The sequence below is a fragment of the Centrocercus urophasianus genome, unplaced genomic scaffold, assembly GCF_019232065.1.
Source record: "Centrocercus urophasianus isolate 14NV4802_14NV808 unplaced genomic scaffold, USGS_Curo_1.0 seq_11, whole genome shotgun sequence".
NCBI classification, from domain to species: Eukaryota; Metazoa; Chordata; class Aves; order Galliformes; family Phasianidae; genus Centrocercus; species Centrocercus urophasianus.
The window spans coordinates 20,629,015-20,649,560 of NW_024884253.1; the positions used below are offsets into that span (position 1 = coordinate 20,629,015).

At 38.7% G+C, this 20,546-nt stretch overlaps 1 protein-coding gene across 5 annotated transcripts in view; it reads right to left on the reverse strand.

The window, feature by feature from the left end:
- The window catches only part of MATN2 (matrilin 2), a 77,293-nt gene that overhangs the window by 39,683 nt on the left and 17,064 nt on the right, over window positions 1-20,546 (reverse strand). For all 5 annotated transcript variants that reach the window (XM_042839659.1, XM_042839658.1, XM_042839661.1 and 2 more), the window contains exons 2-4: window positions 19,728-19,895; window positions 5,874-6,443; window positions 940-1,062 (exon numbers count right to left, since the gene is read on the reverse strand). In XM_042839659.1, coding sequence (XP_042695593.1) covers window positions 940-1,062; window positions 5,874-6,443; window positions 19,728-19,881 — 847 coding nt within the window. In that variant the 5' untranslated portion in view covers window positions 19,882-19,895. The remainder of the gene's footprint in view (window positions 1-939; window positions 1,063-5,873; window positions 6,444-19,727; window positions 19,896-20,546) is intronic.

Below are 20,546 nucleotides of genomic sequence, written 5' to 3' on the forward strand. Positions count from 1 at the left end.
GCAGGATCTGAGCTTGCATCCTTCCTCTCATCTCTAAATCACGTATTGCGAGGGGGACATCCTTTGCCCTCACCATGATGGCTTTCTCATCTCTTTCAAAAGACATTTTTCAAAATAATTCTTGCAACTAAAATCGGTTTGGCAAATTTGCTTTGAATCCATGGAGTTCTGTGGGGTAAGGAACTGCATTTTAACAAGTGTATTTTTCACAAGTGATAAAACTTATTACCTCACAATTAATTCAAAATAATTGTGGATAGAGAAATAAATTTGGCACGTCTTTCTCATGTAATCTGCTGTTAATTATGAGGATGCAAGACAAACTGGACAAAAGAAATACTACTTACAAAGATCACAATTAAACTGAAATATGTTACTATGAATTACACAGTTAAAGCCAATTGCTTAAAAGCAAACAATTTTTTATAGAACAAATGAGAGCACAAGGACTTTTGAAACTCTCTTCTGAAAGATTTTAAGGTTGTATTTCATGCAGAGTTTATAAAGCTTTCCAGAATGGCAAGTTATGTCCCAGTTTGTAGTATGTGGTTTATTGTCCCTTACTGTGCCACTCAGGAAAAGCAACCAGTATCTAGACAGGTTACTAAATTAGTTGTGATCATTTAATACGAGATGATGGAACAGTTCTTTCTTTGATCATTGCTTAATTCTTGAACTTATTACATCAATAAAACTCAAATGCAACTTTATGTAACTACAGTGCACTACTGCTTGATACTTAGCTTGAAGTATTTGACAAAGGTTTGCAAGAACTTCATTAAAAAAAACACACAAAATACAACTTCACCTTTTTAGACTCTTTGTGATTACCATTAATTACACAATGAGTTCAGATCTTCTTTATGAACCCAACTCAAACCACTGACATTAAGTGCTTTTGAGTGGCACAAGAAAGAATAGTTTAGAAAGATAACATACTGCTGCAAGTCTTCTGGTCAGCGTTCAGGATGTAACCTTGTTTACATCTGCATACATAGGAGCCTGGGGTATTTATGCAGAAATGATCACAGCGATGCTCAGCTATACTGCACATATGGGGCACTGAAAGAAAAAAGTAAGAAGTTACTAATGACTGGACTTGTTTATTTGTTGTTACAAATGGTTTAAAATACTTTACTGAAGTCATTTAAAAAAACTGAGTTAAGTTTCAACAGTCAAGACAAAAATGGAAGCTTAAGCCTACAGTTGAGTATAGAAAAAACCCTTACCAAACAGAATTATACTTTTATTTGTAATAAAAATAGGACTTTATATATAATGTCTGGTTGACAACGGTGACATCATTTTGGACATGAAATTACTTACAGAAGAGAGATATAAACAACAAAAAATTACAATAGAGCATCTGGAAACACTAATTACTTATTGGTTCCATGAAAACAATGAAACAGGCACCACATTCAAATTTAGAAATAAGTGTAATTTAATTACAAATTGTTCTAGAGAACATTTAATTTCCTGAATGAAGTACCCACAGCTCAACACTAAGAAAGAATGATTGATTGGAAAAAAAATACCTGATGAAGAATCTTGTTTGCCAGTTTATTAATTTTGAGGAATGTCTGGACAAGATATGACTACAGTGAAGTAAAGCATCTCTGAAACTCAATAAGAGGAAGCTGAGCTGAGCTACACTCTAGAGTATAACTGTTCCTGAGCCTATTTTTTTTGTAATCTGCTCATATTTTATGTCTCTAATAGCAAATAGTAAAATGCAACAGACTGTGACAGGAAGAAAAAAAAAAGCAGGTCTATTCTGCCAAATTCATTACCTAGCTATTATTTTTTCCCGTATCAGATTTTCTGTGGGGAAGTAATGAATCTCATTGACTTTTTTCTTCCACTAGAGCACTGTTGGTATGTCACTCCTATAATATACAGGTGAATTGTTCTCAGAGAATAATGTATGGAAAATAATCTGTTTTTTTCTCAAGGACAATTAGGGACCAATGTGCTCATTATACTGCTAGGCTGGCAAACATCAAAATTTATGGAATAGATATTCAACAGTAATTTTCTAGCAGCCACCATAAAAGCCTAATAAATAACTTCACATGTAATAGGCATGAAACATCTGCGGAAAAAAAAAATAGTGTTTTTACAATACATACTATTTATTGAGTCTTTGGAACAGTTACCAAAGTTATGCATTTATTGCTAATACAGAAACCACAATTCCCAAATCTCTTAAACAGCTTATTTGAACTCATTGTCTGCCATAACAAAACAAGTGATTTTATCTTTGTGAATGCACACCTGCTGGTATTACTGGTCTATTCATTCTTCTGTCTTTCTAAAAGTAAAGTTCATGATCTCTGATACTTTCTAAACATAAGTTTCATGCTGGCTATATTTCACTAGTTTGCAACATCAGGTACAGTTTGTTATGACCAAAGAGGCACTTAAAATATGACAAAAAAAAAAAAATGTCAACAGTTTACATATAAAAAAATCTCACCATATTAATCCATAATATTCCTCCAAGAATAATCCTCCAAAAAACATTCAGACCTCCACTATCAAATCTTATACAGTGGAGGAAAAAAAAAAAAGCACCCTGAGCAACTGAGTTCACTCTGAGAATATATCGTTGCTACTTGTTACCAACTTCACATATCAATTATTTATTTTTTTTCTGTGCTGAAAGAGGCTGTTGTATGCTCAACTTCTGCCTGACTTCTTGTAGGAACTTGTTGTTTGTCTGGTGGACAAAACAAGAGACTGAAATAATAGAAAGAATTGTATGGTTTTGGAATTTGAATGTCAGCCTTCTGAATTAGGTTTTATCCCCACCTTTGCCACAGGTTCCCTATTTGACTTGAGACAAGTCAATAATATCAGTATCTTCAAGGACACATCAATGTTCACACACTGTGCTTTCAGCTAGAAATACTTGCAACTAGATTTGCAAGAATGCAGGGCTCTCAGCTGCAAGTAATGGGTGTAGAGTTGTGGCTGATATACTCCACCATGCTAAAAGTGCTCCAGAAAATCAGACCATTGAGTGCACTCAAAGTTTTATAGTGGACGATGCTGACAGTTTTAGCCCTGATTCTGTGGTTTTGTTCCTCAAGCATAAAATAAGGATGACACCACACTCTATGTCAGGAGGATAAAAAAGACTACTTGCTTCTGACTGCTCCAGCCCAACTTCTTTGTCTTTCTCGCTCTTCTTCTATTTAATCTCCATCTGCTTTCCTGGATTCTATCTCTAATTCCATTTCCTTTCTAAGTTTTCATCTCATCTCACTCCTCTTGCTTCAGATTTCCCAAGACATTGCTTCTTCCTAATTTACCTTGCTGACTGGCAATAGAAAGAGGTCCATGGGATGCCCTGGCCTGAACTATTGTATCTGGCGCCACTGAACCTTTAGAAGCCAGATGCAGAAACCACAGGGAAAGCTCACACAGTTTAAATGGATTCTTCTGAGAATTTAATTGCTAAGGACTGGGAAATCCCTGATATCCATAGGGTAACTATGGCTAATTCATTTTACTTTTTACCTTGCCCACACAGCTTCATCATTTGGCAAAATTATTCTCTTAACTTCATAAGAACCATGAATACATAGACATAAGGACAGTCCAAACACAACTGAAGAGTCCAGTTCTTTTCCCAAGGCATGAAGCCAGGCAGATTGCCACCATAGGGGTGCCTTGAATTGATTCAGGAAAGAACCAAGCTGTCCAAGGTACAATTTTCTCTTAACAGCAAGCTGAATCTAGTCAGCAGTGTGCCCCAGCAGCCTAAAGGGCCAACTGTACCCTGCAGTGCAACAGCCAAGCACTGCCAGCAGGGGAGGGGAGGACTTGTTCCACTCTGCTCTGTGCTGCGCAGCCTCATCTCGAGCACTGGGCGCGGATTTGAGCACCAAGATACAAAAAGGACATAAAACCAATAGAGAGCACCCAAAGGAGGGCAGTGAAGATAGGGAAGGCAAGACATACAAGGAGCGCTGAGGTCCCTTGGTTTGTGCAACCCACAGCACCTTGAGGAGCTGAAGGGAGGCCTGCAGCTCCTCACAGGGAGCGGAGGGGCAGCGCTGAGCTGTGCTCCGTGTGACAGCGACAGGGTCCGAGGGAACGGCATGGAGCTGCGTCAGGGGAGGGGCGGGTTAAATGGTGGGAAAAGTTTCTTCACCAGAGGGAGGTGGACACTGAAACAAGCTTCCCAGGGCAGCAGGGCCAGTCCTGAGCTGCTGGAGTTCATGAAATGTTTGGACAACACTCTCCTTTTAGTCAAACGTTTGAACTCTGGGTGGAGCTGTGTGAAGCAAAGAGATGGACTTCACAGTCCTTGTGCGTTCCTTCCAACTTGGGGTATTCTATGATTCTATGAAATTCAGCAAACTGAACGCTCTTCACAGCCCACACTCAACAAAACATTACAGATCCTATCTAACATGATGTAGTCCTTTAAGTTGAAATCCACAGAATGCTGGCACCTTAAGTTCTTTGTTGAACTTGGATTTGTGAGTGGTTGTTTTGTATCTCACCTTCAGCTCTTGAAACAGCAAATGTTGTGGAGGCATTCCCTTAGAAAGGGAGGCAGCAGCAATCCTTGTGACCTCCATACTCCTCCATCTGCAGGGTGAATGGTTTTATTGAGGATCATGTCTATTTGGATTAAAGGTGATCTACAAAACTTTAATACATTTACTGGGCACTGCTTAGTCAGGGAAAAAAAAAAGGAATAAATAGTACTTGTACTGGCTTTGTTTCTAAAATGCTATTAAAAATCCAATAAAATTGAATTTTATATCATTTGCTATCTGTTCCATTTAAGCTCTCAATTCATGCTTAGTTTGCTTTCTTTGTTGTTTTTTTAAATGTACATTATGCCAGAAAATAATATGGCAAGTTAAAAACAGGAAAAAAAATCAATGATGTGATGATTGTCTGTGATGGTGTCTTGTGCTGATGCACTTCAGCTGGAGTTCTGTTGCTCTTTGAAACAATTCTGGAAAATACCACGTAATGAAAATTCTCCAGGCTATCTTGACAATAAGCCTCAGTTCTTTCCTGGCAAAAGCATCCCTAGAGATTGAGCATTCAATATCATCATGTATTCATTTTCTGGACTCTGCTGTAAATACTTCACTTTCATGCCAAATCTCTATGAAGATCCTTCAAACTTACATCAGGAAAAACTAAAATTATATTAAGTACCCAGACTGGAGTAAAATAAGTTATGCGTGACACTGTATTTGTAAAGGGTATTTTTTTATCTGGGAATTACAGATGGAAATGATTTCTCTATTGTAAATTGATGTCCATTAAAATATTATTTACTTTATGGAATGAATAAAAATCATGGTAACGGCTTTTCCTAACTTTCTGTATTTAAAATGGATAGAATACAAATACTATCACATAATTGTATAGTTACGCCTCTTCCAGTCACAAGGCATTCTACGAGATAATTGTTTGTATTTAGTTAATACAGATTTGGGTGAGGAATACCACAGAATCTTTTTAATAGCCAACAACCAACAGTAACTTTTATCAGTCTGAAGTTTCACTACTAAAGGAAATCACTTTTAAAATCAGTAAATTAAACAGCTTATCTAAAACAGCAATGAATAGGAAAATCATGTGTATGTGTTTGCCTTGCTGCTTATGATCACTAGGAATAATATTTTATGGCACCGAGCAGTAGAATGAGCTTTTCCCCATATGTATCATTGTTGTTCTGAATACTGTTTAGCTAGTTTCCCCTTTTTTTTTTCCAATGTACATTTTCTAACAGATTAGGTTCCATATTAAAAAAAAACTAATGACCATACATGACTTTTTTTTTCCCCATGTTTTACTTTCATCTATGCATTCAAACCAATATATAAAAACCTTACCACAAAGTTTAGTCTGGAAGACGGAGGTCAGCGTTTCAATCTGACTGAAATTAGCAACTAGAAAGATGTGCTCTTCGTGTGGCTCACTCCCAATGGACTTGAGTGTGTTCATATCCACTCTTCCCACTCCAATGGCAAAAATCAGAATTCCAGAGTTGCGAGCTTTAGCAGCAATTTCTGCCACCGGATCCTGTGGTCTCCCATCTGTCACTATCATGATAATGCGAGGCACATTTTGGTTCAAAGGTCGAGCCCCTTCTGACTCTGAAAACGCAATGTTCACAGCATACTGGATAGCCAGGCCGGTCATGGTGCCGGTCGCCAGGTGCATCATTCTCCTCACTGCTCTCTCAATCTCCTGTGTCCTTCTGAACGTCTTCAGTGAGAACTCATGTTTGACAGTGCTGCCATACTGAATCAGGCCTACTCGAGTGGCATCAGGACTGATGTCCAGGAACTGCAAGATTGTTAAAATGAACTCTTTCACTTTTTCAAAGTCATATGGACGTACACTGCGAGAGCTATCAATGATGAAGACAAGGTCCAGACGTTTGTTGTTGCAAGTATTTTCTAGAAGACAAAATGAAACAAAAATACAAGAATTTTCAAATGCAGATCGGATTGCTTTGACCTGAAGTGTCAAAAATTGTCCCTCTCTACTCTGCCCTTATGAGGCTCCATCTGAAGTACTGAGTACAGGTCTGGAGGCCCTAGCACTGGAAAGATACTGAGTTTTTCAGGAGGGCCCAGAGGAGGGCCAGAAAGATGATCATAGGGCTGGCACACCTCTCCTATGAAAACAGGCTGAGAGAGCACTGGAGAAAAAGCTACGAGGAGACCTCATGATGGCCCTCCAATATTTAAAGGGGCATTATAAACAAGAGGGAAATCAACTTTTTACATGGGTAGATAACAACAGGACAGGGGAAAGGGTTTTAAACTACAGGAGGGAACATTTATGTTAGATGTCAGGGGGAAGTATTTCACTGAGAGGGTGACGAGGTGCTGAAATACACTGCCCAGAAATGTTGTGGATGCCCCATCCCTAGAGGTGTTCAAAGCCAGGTGGGGTCCTGGGCAACCCGATCAAGTATTTGACCTAGCAGTTGGCAACGTGCAGCCAGGGGGTTGGAACCTGATAATCCTTGAGGTCTCTTCCAACACAAGTCATTCTATGATTCTGGGAAAGATGCTAAGATAATACCCTGCCAGGAGTTGGAAAGATACAGGAAAAAAAAAAAAACAGGAAATGCTATAACTAATGCTACTTGGGTAATCCAAATGTGGTTTCTGGTTAATGACAGTATCTGCCTGTTACACGATCAGTAGATTAGTTTTTTTGTGAGATTAGTGCTCAGGATGGGCACTGTTGAGATTTTGAACTCATACCCCACACATGATGGAAATCCCCTCTGAATAACATAGCTATTATTTTAGTGGGCTGCACCTTTATGCTTTTTGTTGTAGGGCCTGAGAATTCAGAAATCCTAATCAGATAGCACGTAGTACTAGTCTTCCTTTCAAACAAGGAAACAGCCACAGAGAAATACAGGTCAAAAGTATCTGCTAATTGGAGTGACTGAGATACAAAGGAACTGATTTTTCATGGAACTTGGCATTAAAGAGCACTTTGCATGTACAAAGTACAGCTCTCAGTGACGTCAACTGCAGCTGTGAGTGCTCAGCACTTCTGCAAATCATACCCCATGATTTCAAACACATAATTAATGGCCATCTGGGAAAAGCGTAGTCTACTGGACTAGCTCAGTGTCACACACAAATTCTGGGGCTGCATCAGAGATAAAATCCACTTTTCTACAATGGCATTCATTTTGGAAAAAAAGACCGCCCATACACTTCCTGTCATTTTCTCTTTCAGTTGTCAACATTGCCTTTTTTTCTTTTTTCCAAGAGCCAGAAATACCACAGTGTATGGCTGTATCTGAAAACTGCATAAGCAGTCAGACCAAACTATCGCAGGTAACAACAATCGTGGCTGCCTTCTGGGCATGCTACAAGCTTTCAAAAGCCCTGGGTACACTCACTGACTCCTGCTCAGATTGCAGTGCAGACACATGCACATGAGAACAGATAAGGATTAACCATTTGCTCATTTTGCCTATGCAGAAAGTCAGCATAGGTAGGCTTGAAGCAAGCAGGGGGATGTGAGCTCTGAACCTTGCTACAGAAGGCTGTGTATGGGAAAAGTTCAAAAGGAATCTGAAGGACTTAATAGGATGCTGGTGATGAGAAATCAACTGAAGTTTAATAGAACAATTAAAGGTAGCTAGAATCCTCATCAAACTACAGAAGAAATCTCCCCTCGCTTAGCTGAGATAACTCTAACCAGAAACCTCCCTTTCTGTGCAACTCAAGTTCCCAGAGCACTCTTATCCAACAGGGCATTGAATCAGGCAAATGCCCTGTGGAAAAAGTAGTTGTTTGATTGTATAATTAAAGGTCATGTCATACAGCACAAGTGGGCCAATCAAAGACTCGACTGGAGCAGCATCTGTCTTCAGACAAGCCTTTACTTGCTTGTGACTGCTGATGAATGCTAACCATGTATCCCTGCCAAGGAAAGGGGTGAGAAGGATGCCTATTTTCACTTGCTAACTCAGAAGCCTCTTTCATGGATTACCAAGAAAGTCTGTGGGCATGGAATAAAAATGCTCTTTGCTGACAATAAAAATGACCGCCTGGGTTTATTCATGTGCAGTCTAAAGTATGGCTTTATTCATAAGCGTAGGAATATGCTTAAGTTGCTTGGTCTTTCAAAATCAGAGCATGTTGAGTGCAAGCCAAACTGAGCAGAATAAAACTCCAGTTCTAATGGAATACAGATATCCTCACCGCTATCTTCCAACTTATGAGGTCAATTGTGTATCTATACACAATTGTGTTTGTAATTGTGTAACTATTAATTACTCTTACTAATATTCCAGAACAATTGTAATGTAAAGATAACACTGAAATAACATTTAAGCGAGCAGGACAGGGTGAAAAAGTTAATTACAGAAAGAAGTCTAAGTGTTTACGAAGGGAAAGACAGGATAGGGAGAAGGGTAAAATCACTGCTATTTTACTTTCCATAAAAATGAGAGCCTTCCTGTTGAATGCTTTTGAATTTCAGGGAGGATTTTTTATTTGAATGTATAGATTTGGATCCCAGCCTGAGGAAACTCAATTTCTTATTTTGAAGTAGCCTATGAAAAAGGGAGGGAAGAAATCTGGATAGCATTACTGGACAGTGCTACAAGAAATAAAGCCCATTTTGCTAAATTACTTATGCAGAAAAATATAGTAAGTGGGTTACTTTGAAAGTAATGCCTCCTATTTAGTTCCATGGAAACTACAACAGAAGCAAACAGCACAATAACACAGTCTAATAGAGCAAAGTCTCAGCTACAAAGCACTGTTTTTCATCATAGACATGACCACTAGCCTATCTGTGCAGATGAGCTGATCAAGACGAACTTCATTTAGTGGTATGACAGCTGTACATGGCCATCCAGAATATGGCTTGTCTTTCACACTGCTGTCACCACTGCTGAAACACACTGCCCACTGCCTCAGTGTGCCCACATCAACTTTTTGATCTTCTCAATAAATGTTCAGCAAATGGCAATAAATGTCAATGAGTGCAATTTTTTTTTGCAAAGAGGAATTCCATCACACACCTTTACTTCACACACTCTTCCACGTCAGACACAATTCCACCACACAGCAACAACACGGAACGGAATACTGGAGGGAAGATGCAGCCTCTAATGCCATACCAACACCTGCCTCAGATATTGTGGGTAGGCAGTATTACTTTCAAAGCAGTCCTTGTATATTTCTGAATTACTTCTGCTAGAAAAATCTCACCTATAGAAACGTCAAACATTTCAAAATAAAAAAAATCTTTAAAGTCTCTGTCTTGTTTTGGATATTCTTAATAACCTTATAATTATTAATGGCGATTCAGTCAACCCAGGTTCCATAAAACTCAGTGTAAATCTTTCACCAAGCAAAACTCCAGCTGGATGGTACTTTGAGGAGTGGCAATCAGTAAGGGCTAACAGATGAACACTAACCCCCTCAGACAAACTTTCCATGCTACTTTTAAGAAGTTTCACAGATTTACACTTGCCCTGTAAACCATAATCTCTTCCTCCTACCAGTTCTTATGTTTAAACAAAAACTTTTTTTACAACTTTGGCAAACGTCTTCAAATCCCAATGAAACGCCTTTCTACTCTACTTATGAAAAGTGACACATTCATTGAAATGAGCTACTCATCCAGAAACCAACACCAAAGTCAGCAAAGATTTTGAGTTGACCATAGAAAAGTTTTAAAAATAAATAAATAAATAAAGCAAAAGCCCTGAAAGTGTGAATTATATTATCCAAAACTTCAAGGCCAGGTCAAGAGTAAATGTGTTCTTCTCCACTCAATATCCAGTTTGTCTAGAAATGAGTTGCTGTCATACCATCTCTGCAAAATGAACAATGGTTCTCACTTAATGAATCCAGCTGGGATCCACTCCAGTAGGAGGGAGTATTCCTGGGCATAGGAACTGAATCTTCTATGCTGCGGAAAGATTAGAATGGTTCCTGGTACTGTTTTGCCTGGGAGATTAACATTTTTTCAAATAATACTCAGGCATGATGTGGGAATAAGCATGAGCCAGGGTCCCATCCTAACAGGCAATATGGATGCAAGCACTCTGCAAGCTTAGTATCCATCAGTCAATAGTATCAATGCAGGCTGTGTTATCTCACTGGTCTCAGTGCCAGAGAGCAGCCTATGATACACATTAAGCTGCACTCACAGCATTAAATTCACTTTCCCACTACAGCACTACGCCTCCTGGGAATAAGCCCTGATCCCCCATAACCTTTGCATCACACATGGGAATTGTTTGGGGGGTGCCAATCAACATGTGCCAGAGTCTGCTCTAGCAATTAAACAATAACAGTGGATTCCCAATGCCCAGGAATGTCCCCAGTGCTATTTTATTCATCAAACATTTCCATTTTAGGATATTCAAGCTGAACATATTCAAAGAACCCAACTTTTAGATTATGATTTTTTAAAAGTTTTTTGCAGGCCAAATCCCTCAAAAAGTTTGGTTAGAATGGAATTACTTATTTCCTATTGTCCTGTATCTGCATGATGCTATAACGCATTTTGTAATATGGATAAAACCTATTTGATAATGAGATAGATAACTGTTAAAGACAGTTTGCACGCAAAGCAAAAGGAGGTTAGCTCCATTTCTTAAGTACTACAGCAATTTTAAGATATTTAGATAATAAAAAACTGAGTTATAACAAAATACTTGTCCCACGAAGACTTTTGTTATAAATTAAGACAACTTAAGCAAAAAGGAAAGATGAGATCAGTTAAGAAAAAATGAGATCATGGAAAAGTTATTGCCTAAGTAGGCAATGCATTAATGACAATTTTAAGACTCAATGTATTGTATCTACATCACTGCAGAGTGAGCTAAGAAATACAAAACCTACACGGTGTGTGAGATTGCCAGCAATAACACCACAATTATTTTTAGACTTTTATCTTTGTCTGAATAACAGAACAAAGGTCTTCACTTAAATGAAAGAGGAGATAACTATGCACCCAGCCAGTATATTATAAAACTTCTTTCTGTATTTCTCTTAGAATCATAGAATCACCAAGGTTGGAAAAGACCCAAAAGATCACCCAGTCCAACCGTTCACCTATTCCCAATAGCTCCCACTAAACCATGTCCCTCAACACAACATCCAGCCTTTTCCTTGAACACCCCCAGGCTCGGTGACTCCACCACCTCCCTGGGCAGTCCATTCCAGTGCCTGACCACCCTTTCTAAAAAGTAATACTTCCTAAATACTTCTTCTTTGCCATTTTATTATTTCATTTTCTCCCAGTCTTGCTTGCCTTTCTTTTCTTTACAACTTTATTCTTCATTTACTTTGGTATGATTCTTAGCAAGTTTGTTGTAATCATGAACTTGTTGGTATTCAGTATTCTTAGAATTCCAGAATTCTGGTTTTCCCTGGCTAAACATCCAGCCAGAAGGACTGGGTTTGACAGGTACTCAGATATTTCCAAAAGATTTCTCAGTTCAACAAGAAGGTTTGACCTTCTTGTTGTACAATCATATAATGTTAGCAATACCCAAATTTACAATTCTTTCATAAATCTATCAAGAGTAAAGCACTCTGATGGGAAGAAAGACGTGTGTACATACTGCTTACATACCTTTTGGGAAACTGTAGCAGCTTCATTTATAAGGTCCAGGCACAAAGTACACAGAAGTAAATACTGTGCCTGTTTGGAAAACACATTTTGTGGCTGCTGCCAGGAATAAATGAAAAATACCAATAATTCCAAACACTTCCTAACTCTAGTGAGATATCTTTTGCAAGTTACTTCTATAACTTTTCTCCATGGTGGGTTTCAGATATGATCATAACTAACCGTATGAAGTTGGTGTTAGGAACTGCTGAGGACCCCCTCATCTGGCACGTGTATGTCTTGCACTTGGTTGTTCAGATGACTCCACTTCCTTCCAGAACAGACCCTGAGTCCAAAACCTGCTCTCATACTCCCTGACCCCATTCTTAATCTGAGCTGTTTCCCAAACTCACAGGCCTCTGGCCCTATCCCAAAGATTCATTACGAGTTTGGCAGTTCACCCACTCCTCTTTACAAATTTCTTCATCTGGGAGCACTCTCCAGATAAAACACAGCCTCAAGACATCTCGTTATTGACTCTGACAAAATCTTTTTTGAACTTCCAGAATTTCTGGGAGAACTGTACAGCAGTAGGCTCTTCTCCACAAATTTCCATTTCCCCTACATGCAAGTGCTCCATTACTCGTCACATCAGGAGGTGCCTTTGTTCACTATTTCTGTTATTTCCCCGTCACCTATTCCAAAATAACAAGGTCATTACTGCTATAAGATTTCATCTAATCCCAGGGTCCCAAAGTGACTCCTAATACTTCTCCATTTCTTTACTGAGATTGGTGCCGTGTCTGGTGCAACACCCCAGCTGCTGGGATGCTGCCAACTTTCTCAGTTCTTCTCAGACATTTCATCTGCTCTGCGATGGACACTGCTGGTTCTCTGCTTTCATAGTCAGGAGGACTGGGGATGGGGGTGTGGGGTTGCTTTCTCTTGCAGGCAGGGGAACACCAGGACAGAGGGATAGAGCATTCTCTTTCTCCTTGAATAACTGAAACCTCTATCTTGTCTCAGACACTGTTTGAGGGACACAGAACTTATTAGAAAAGGAACAGGTAGAAAAAGTAAACAACTGTTAGCAGGAGTGTAGAAAGCAGGAATGAAACAAAATGACCAAAGAGTTTGAACTCTTTTCCTTTCACAACATTAGCACAATGTTTTAAAAACTCCTATCCGTACTTTTTTTTTTTAAAGCCACTCACGTCTTTGTTTATAGGGAAAGCTGTTAGCAACCTCAACATTACTCACTGATCAGCTGACTTGAAACCACATATTTCTATCCATTGGTAACAGTGTAAGTACTATACTCTTTCCCAGAATAGTTTCAGAAACAGCACCGTGGGGTACTGCCATATACCATCTCCCACTGCCCCCATAAACACTTGGGACATCATACCCAGTGGCACACTGTAGTTCTATCAGTTCAGCAGTACTTAAGTAGGTAGAAAACCTTTAGATTTCAAAGCGATCTAAAGAGCACATCTGTTTACCTAATGCTGCCTGATTATCCACTCACCCTTATAAAGAGAGTTGTCCCTTAGGTGATAAAAATACCGTTTCCAAGATTTTCCACGTAATCTTGCATTTTTGCTTTTTTTAATTGTTACAAGGAAGCCAAAAACACCACACTTTTGAACATTCAGTGTTTGTATTCTTTTTTTCAGCCTAGTCTTCCTTAAGATAAAATACTCAAGAGGAGGCTTTGAGCCCTCTGAGAATACACATATAAAATGGAGCTTGTCATTTTACTTAGCACGTGTTAAGAGAAGTTAATTCTTTTTCACAGAAGCTGCATTTCTCAGTAACTGGTGGGGGTTCTTGCAAAGAACCCAAATTGGTTCACAAACAGAACATCTTCAGTTTGGTACATAACTCAGTTATCTTTGTAGCAAGAGATATTCTTTCCTCCATGTGGAAAACTTGCAAGTCACTTCAAAAAAAAAAACAACAAAGGAAAAGGAAAAAAAGGAAAAAAAGAGCATAAGAAAATGAGACAACAGAAAAGAAAAGGGAGAAAGAAGGAGAAAGAAGAAAAAAGAAAGAAAAGAGAGAAATACACAGGCTTTGTTACAGGTAATTATTATGCAAAGGAAATACATCTACATCATACTTTTGCAATGGACAAGTAGAAAATTACTTGTGCTGCTAGATATATGATATCATATATAACATTAATTACTGAACTGCACTTAAAGTGGCTGAAATGCGAATGCTATTTTGATGCAAGACTTTAAAATTAATAATGAAATCTAAATACAACAGCTGGCAAGCGTAACAGTGTAATGTGGCTAGAAACTGCTAACCCAAATCAAAACCCAAACTTTCTGATCTCTGTAACATCTGGCTGCAAAGAAGTGTATCCAGAACAGGACACAAATCCCTGAAGTCTGTTGCAGTCCCAGAAGTCCCCCACAAGCTGGGCTTGCTTAAGGAGTAACAGCTTCTGCAGGGAACAACTGACTTGGCAGGGAAACAGCCCCACTCACATCTTGCTTCTCATCCTCCAGGTCCCCTACTAAGGGTTGGGGAGGCACAGCCTTAGTGAAAGTCAGATTATCAAGCTTCTGAGCTACAGAGTAAGGGTCTTTTACTGCCAGGAAAACACAGAAGACTAAGAAAGTGGGGGAATCTGGACAGGTGCAACTCCTGCTAGTGCTTAACACCCAGCCAGGCAGGTTAAGGACATCAGCTATTGCAGGGAAGAGGCTGATAGCTGAGATGTTAAAATGAAAACTGAAGTGCAAAGCCTTGGCATAAAGGCCATGAGAGACCTCTCAGCTATCACTGCCTGAAATCAAAGCAAGCAATTGCTAATTCTCCATTATAGCACAATGACTGCACCTAAACATCTCAGAGGGAAGAAACTGGTGATTTCAGACTATAAAACGCTTTGATCTCTCTTTTCTTTCTATATTATATATAGATTTATCTATATCTATATAGATATGTCTATGTATATGAGGCAATTTTATGTTTCCATCAATGGAAGTCTAAACTGATAAGAACTTGATTACTTTGTAACCTTATAAAAGTTTGGTTAACTCTTAATTAGAAAAGGATTTCAGTTACATTTAAGCTAAATATATGATAATTCAAAAGATGCCATTTGCAACTGTTTCCAGTCTTTATCTACTGCATGAAAAAGATTTAATCTCCTCAAATACCAGCATCTCATGTCAAAAACATGTTGCAATTGTCATGACATTATCCTGACTCCAACTGTAATGCAGGCTTCCCTTGCAATGACCACTTAACATCCGTGAGGATAAAAAAAAAACTTGGAAGAATTATATCTATATGGAAAAATAACATGAACACACTTATGGTGAGGCTGTAAATAAGATTTCTACAGCAGTTATTGTGTGGTTCAGTAGCCTACATGAGCAGGATTTAGAGATCTCTGGACAGCCCTCAGCATATAAATGTACAATGAACTCCACCAAAACTAAACAAAAATCTTTTCTGCACTTCACAGAAGCATTACAGAGTGCACTCACTTTCATCATGTATTTTCTGCTCTTAGTTGTGTCTAAAATTTAAACCTGTACAGTTAACCTGACAATGCTCTAGAGCCCTGAAGTTACATACGCACCAGCTTAAGAGCTTGGTTGGATATAAGGATGTTTGAAATAATTTTAATGGACTGAAGCAGTGATTCATAAATTCAGAGAGCACTGTGTAATTCATAGCTTCCCTTTGTATCATTATTGAAACCACATACATACAACCAAGAGATAAATCATTATATATTTTGCTGCAAAATGTAATTCAACACAGACGAGACACTTGAGCTCAGCAGCAGTTTCTACTGAACAGCGGCCAAGTACACTTCCCTCCTGGCCTCCTTTCCCCTCCCTTTCTTTCAGTTTTTTGCAGTATCAGTAAATCTCTTGTAGCTTCTTTCTTCTGGTATCATGCAGGAATGCTTCCTGCTTAGCACTGTCGCTCACTTATGTAGTTATTTCCAAAAACAGGTAGATGTATGTTTTAGGTGTAAATTCCTAAAGAGCAGATAGAATGTAACTGCTAGAATATTGTTCCACAACTAATTAAATTCCCATGCATCCACCTCAGAGCTCTCCAAAGAAACATGCCCATGTGACATGAAATAAATGATCAGTTTTAAGTTTACAAGATCAGAGTTCACAAAAAAACCACAACACCCACAATTGTGAGTTCAGCACAGTTTTGAAGTTTTGCTTTGCCTTCTTTTACAATAAATGCCAAAAATGCAGTAGGAACATCACGGTGCCTCCTGCCCCCACCCCCTCCGTCCTTCCCTAATACACAATGTCCAGCATATCTTGCAAGGACTGGGCATTTGTCACTTCTGAACATGCAACCTGCTGAAAGATGCTGTGGACAGCTGCTGTGAGCCTGAAATCACAGTATGGTAACCACCACTCTGGACAACTGATACATACCTTGGTCAATCAGCCAATTTAAGTGCAGAGGTCCATCTCAGTTACACCTGAAGGAAATTAGCTAATGCAATAGACATTATTTTATACTGAGAAACACGTAGCCAACTTTATTTCCATTACTCTTTTCCTGAGTATCCAAAAGCAAAGCTCAGCTGGCAAACTGTGCTTTCACTGATCTGTATGTAATCTAACAAAGCAGCTGCACTCAGCAGGAACAAAGATTTCGTCAGACAGCTCAGTAAAAACTCTTCAGAGCTCCAATAATATCATTAGAAGATTTTGAAGCAAAAGATTTCCTTTAAGATACCAGGATAAGCAAAAACATCCAATACTTGGGATCAAACTACAGATGAGAGGAAAGAGAACACCAGTTTTAGTTATTGTATCGTTTAAGAGGAGAGGGAACTGCCCTCTGCTCCAGGAAAGACAGATTCCATGGGCCACCCCTTCTCTTTCTGTTATTTCACAAGTACATGCAGAACCATGGAAATGATCCTTTATATTAATTTCCAACAACTTAATGTAAATTCTGTGAATACAAGAAATACACATACATTTTCTATCTCTGAACCAATCACATTTATTCTAGAGCTAACACACTGCAAGGAAGATTTATGACAATACTAACAAAGTTAATTAAATCAGCACAGTTGACAAGTTTTAAATACCCAGGGATTTGCTTCAGGATTTAAAAAAAGCAAAGTGTGAAAAGTCAAACCTATCCAAAGTAGACTGTCTTTCAAAAGCCACACTGAGTTCCAAATGCTTTACTGACGTCCAATTGACGCCTACACAACAAGACATCAAATTTTAATGGCAATCACTAGCTACAGTAATAATTTTAAACAATGATAACCCATGCAAAGATCTAGAAAAATGAAAACAACACACACTGAGGCTTAGCAGAAAGACAGTAAGAAAAACACAGAAATGACATAGCTCAATTCTTCTGAAAGTTCCCTTAAAACATAACCTATTAGCCCTAAGATAACTAAGGAATCTATGAAGCATACGGCTGCCAAAAGTCAGATCGATCCCAATTTAGCTTGATCCTGAAGTAACTGTACATGTATGTGAACAATACCACAGGATTTTTAGTCTGTTCCATTTTGTTTATTCATATTGCCAGTCTCCCACAGAAGGATTTTTTACTTCTGTTCATAGCCACTGCCTGTACTCTACCAATAAATACCAATCATAGCTGCATATTCAGTTTTAAAAACTTAAAACAAAATGAAAAAGAATTAAATTATACTGATGCTAGTTAATACTCAAATGGCATAATCCCACATTTTAGTCCTAAAAGCAGAGAGCTCCACCCAACAAAAAAAAATCCCAAACTCCTGAACTTTTATTGCTTTTCCATGTATCTCTTGGTTCAGTGCAGCTATATTGCTCACTTCTGCCTGCTAAGCAAGTCTTTCCACAACAGCAGCAATTGTCACTGCCACTATTTATTGTACACATATTACACAGGATGGTACAGCTTTTAATCCCTGTTAAATTACTTTAAGTCTGCAGTGATTTTATTCAGTCAGTAGAACTGATGTCACCGAGATCATGATTTGGCCCAGTTCTCTCTCATGTCATTTAAAGATCGCTGCAGCTTCTGAGCACAGTGGCACACATTTTACACATTCTGTTCTCTGCAGAGAGGCACGTTTTGACTATGCCACTGTTTATACACAACTGCTGAATTTGAAGCAGGTGACCTAATTTACTGTAACAGAAAGCAATGCCCAAGAGTCTGATTCCAAACTGCCACGTACTTTTATGAGCTGGACCACAGACTGTCCCCAGTCTCTTGCATCATTTAATGTCTAGAAACAGTTCTTTCAGTGAGATCTGCCAGAACTGTTTGCATCCTGCATATGCCAAACTGAATAGGGATCCAGGCTTTTGTAGGGACCACAAAATTGCTTGACTTCTAAAAGAAAGAATTTAATCTATGCATTTTGATTTGATAGCAAGTACTAGTTCTTTCCATTCTTTTCCACAGTTCAAAATATAAAAATGGGACTATAGGAGTAATTTTATAAAGTCACAGAAAAAAATAAAGCAAGGTGAGAAAGATTATACTTTTATTTTCTCTACATAGCACCTTACTATTGCATTCATTTTCTAGGGAAATAGGCAATTCATTTCTTAAAACAATAAGTTAATTCAGGATATTTGCTGAAGACTGAAAGTTTCAGGAAAGGCTGTCATTTAATCTCATTTTAGAGTTCAGGATCCTAGAAAGATTAAGAGTCTCGCTGAATAAGTTGTGAATGGAGGTGTTTCTCTTGCTGTTCCGCATCTGTGCCTTCTGAAGGGCTGTGTCTTCAGAGCTGTGCTTTTCAGCCCCCAGTGGCAGACCCCTAAGAGTCCCAAGACCACATGTATTAGTTCTGAGACAGTCAGAAACCTGCTGTCATCTGACTGAAATTTGTTCTACAGGAATTGAAAACCTCTGGTTTTTAAGCTAAGTCATGCCAAATTGTGAATGGTACTTCACGTATCTTTACCTGTTTAAAGGATCCCATTTTGTATGAAGAAGAATTTAACTCTGATAAAACCTACTGCTCTCCTCCCTGTCACACATTCTCCCATCTTCTGCCTTCTTCCCTGGACATTTCACACTCCTCACGTTTACCTGTGATTCGGTTACCTAGGTTAGGTGAAAGGCATAAGGAGGCAGACCACTTACATCTCCTTATGTCACATCTCCTGACTAGAGGGAGATATTTAGTGAGATCTACTACTAATGTGCATCATGAAGCCATAAAGATAGGCCTTATCCAAAGTTAAGTCCATGCTATCTGTCTGTAATCTGAGTTTGTGATTTTCTCACTGAACTAAACAGTGAGCAAAGGAAAAGTAATTTAATAGGCCCCATCTCAATAGCTACTGATTTCAGTAACTTTTTTTTATCCAGTACAAGAATCTTGTAGCAAATACTTATTTTACAGCACCTACATAAAATAAATCTAATATCCCAAAAGTAAACGCCTTCTTTCCAGAGCTGCTAAACCACCAAACTCTCATATTCCTGCTTGAAAATGACAATCTCCTTTTTTATTATAAACTAACTCAGCCAAGGTTTGGCCAACTGCTCGTGCTTTTTATCTTTATTATCCTTGTACTTGAAATTGATTCAAGTGCTGGTGGTGACTTCTCTGTTGTTGTTTTTTTGTGCTTTTTGTAACTTACCCAGTAGAGATTGAGAGTTAACATCCCTTTTTCGGGTAAAATATCCTCCAGGGAGATCTTTTGCCATGACAGCAACAGTGGAAAGTAGAACGTGCCCAAACAGCAGAAAGTAGCATGCAATCATTGTCTTCATTTTCAAGAAGTAGAGGGACATTCAAGGATGCAAAACTGCAATAAGGAGAGAAAGAGATGAGCTCTGTAATTTGACAGAAAAATACATTGTAACCTTTCCAACCATCCAGCTGAAATGCTTCTGTCTCATCATGTGCCATCACACAGATATACCCACATACCCACACTTTCAAGAAATTAGATGCAGATCTTGTGTAAGAAATATATTCCAGAAACAGCAGCAATAAATGTGAACTGGCAACCGCTCACACTTTTCTTTCAGAAGACTGTCCTTTGTTGCTGGCATGAAGACAAGCACGCAGGTGGAGCCTTGTTTACTCCAGAAGGCTTCTAAAACTGGCGATAGTTTGCCAGTTAAGAAGTTTTTTCATACAGAAGAATAAATTTTTTCGACAAAAAAAGGAGTTTGTTAAGGGCACCATCAAAAGCCATGGCTGACTCTGCACACGAGCAGAGAGCTAAGACTCACTTTCCAGCCATGTCTGCTGTACCTGACATCCTCAGATGCGCTGCCTTCCCTAAACCATGACTGTTTTGTGTTGTGAAAATGCTATCCCACAGCAGCTAGGTTCACCCTGGAACGGTGATATGATGAGGTTTGGTCACAAGTTTCTCTAGGTATGCAAAAAATTGTTAAAAACACTCACGTTCACAACCAAAAAAGGACAATTTCACATAAAACTGAGT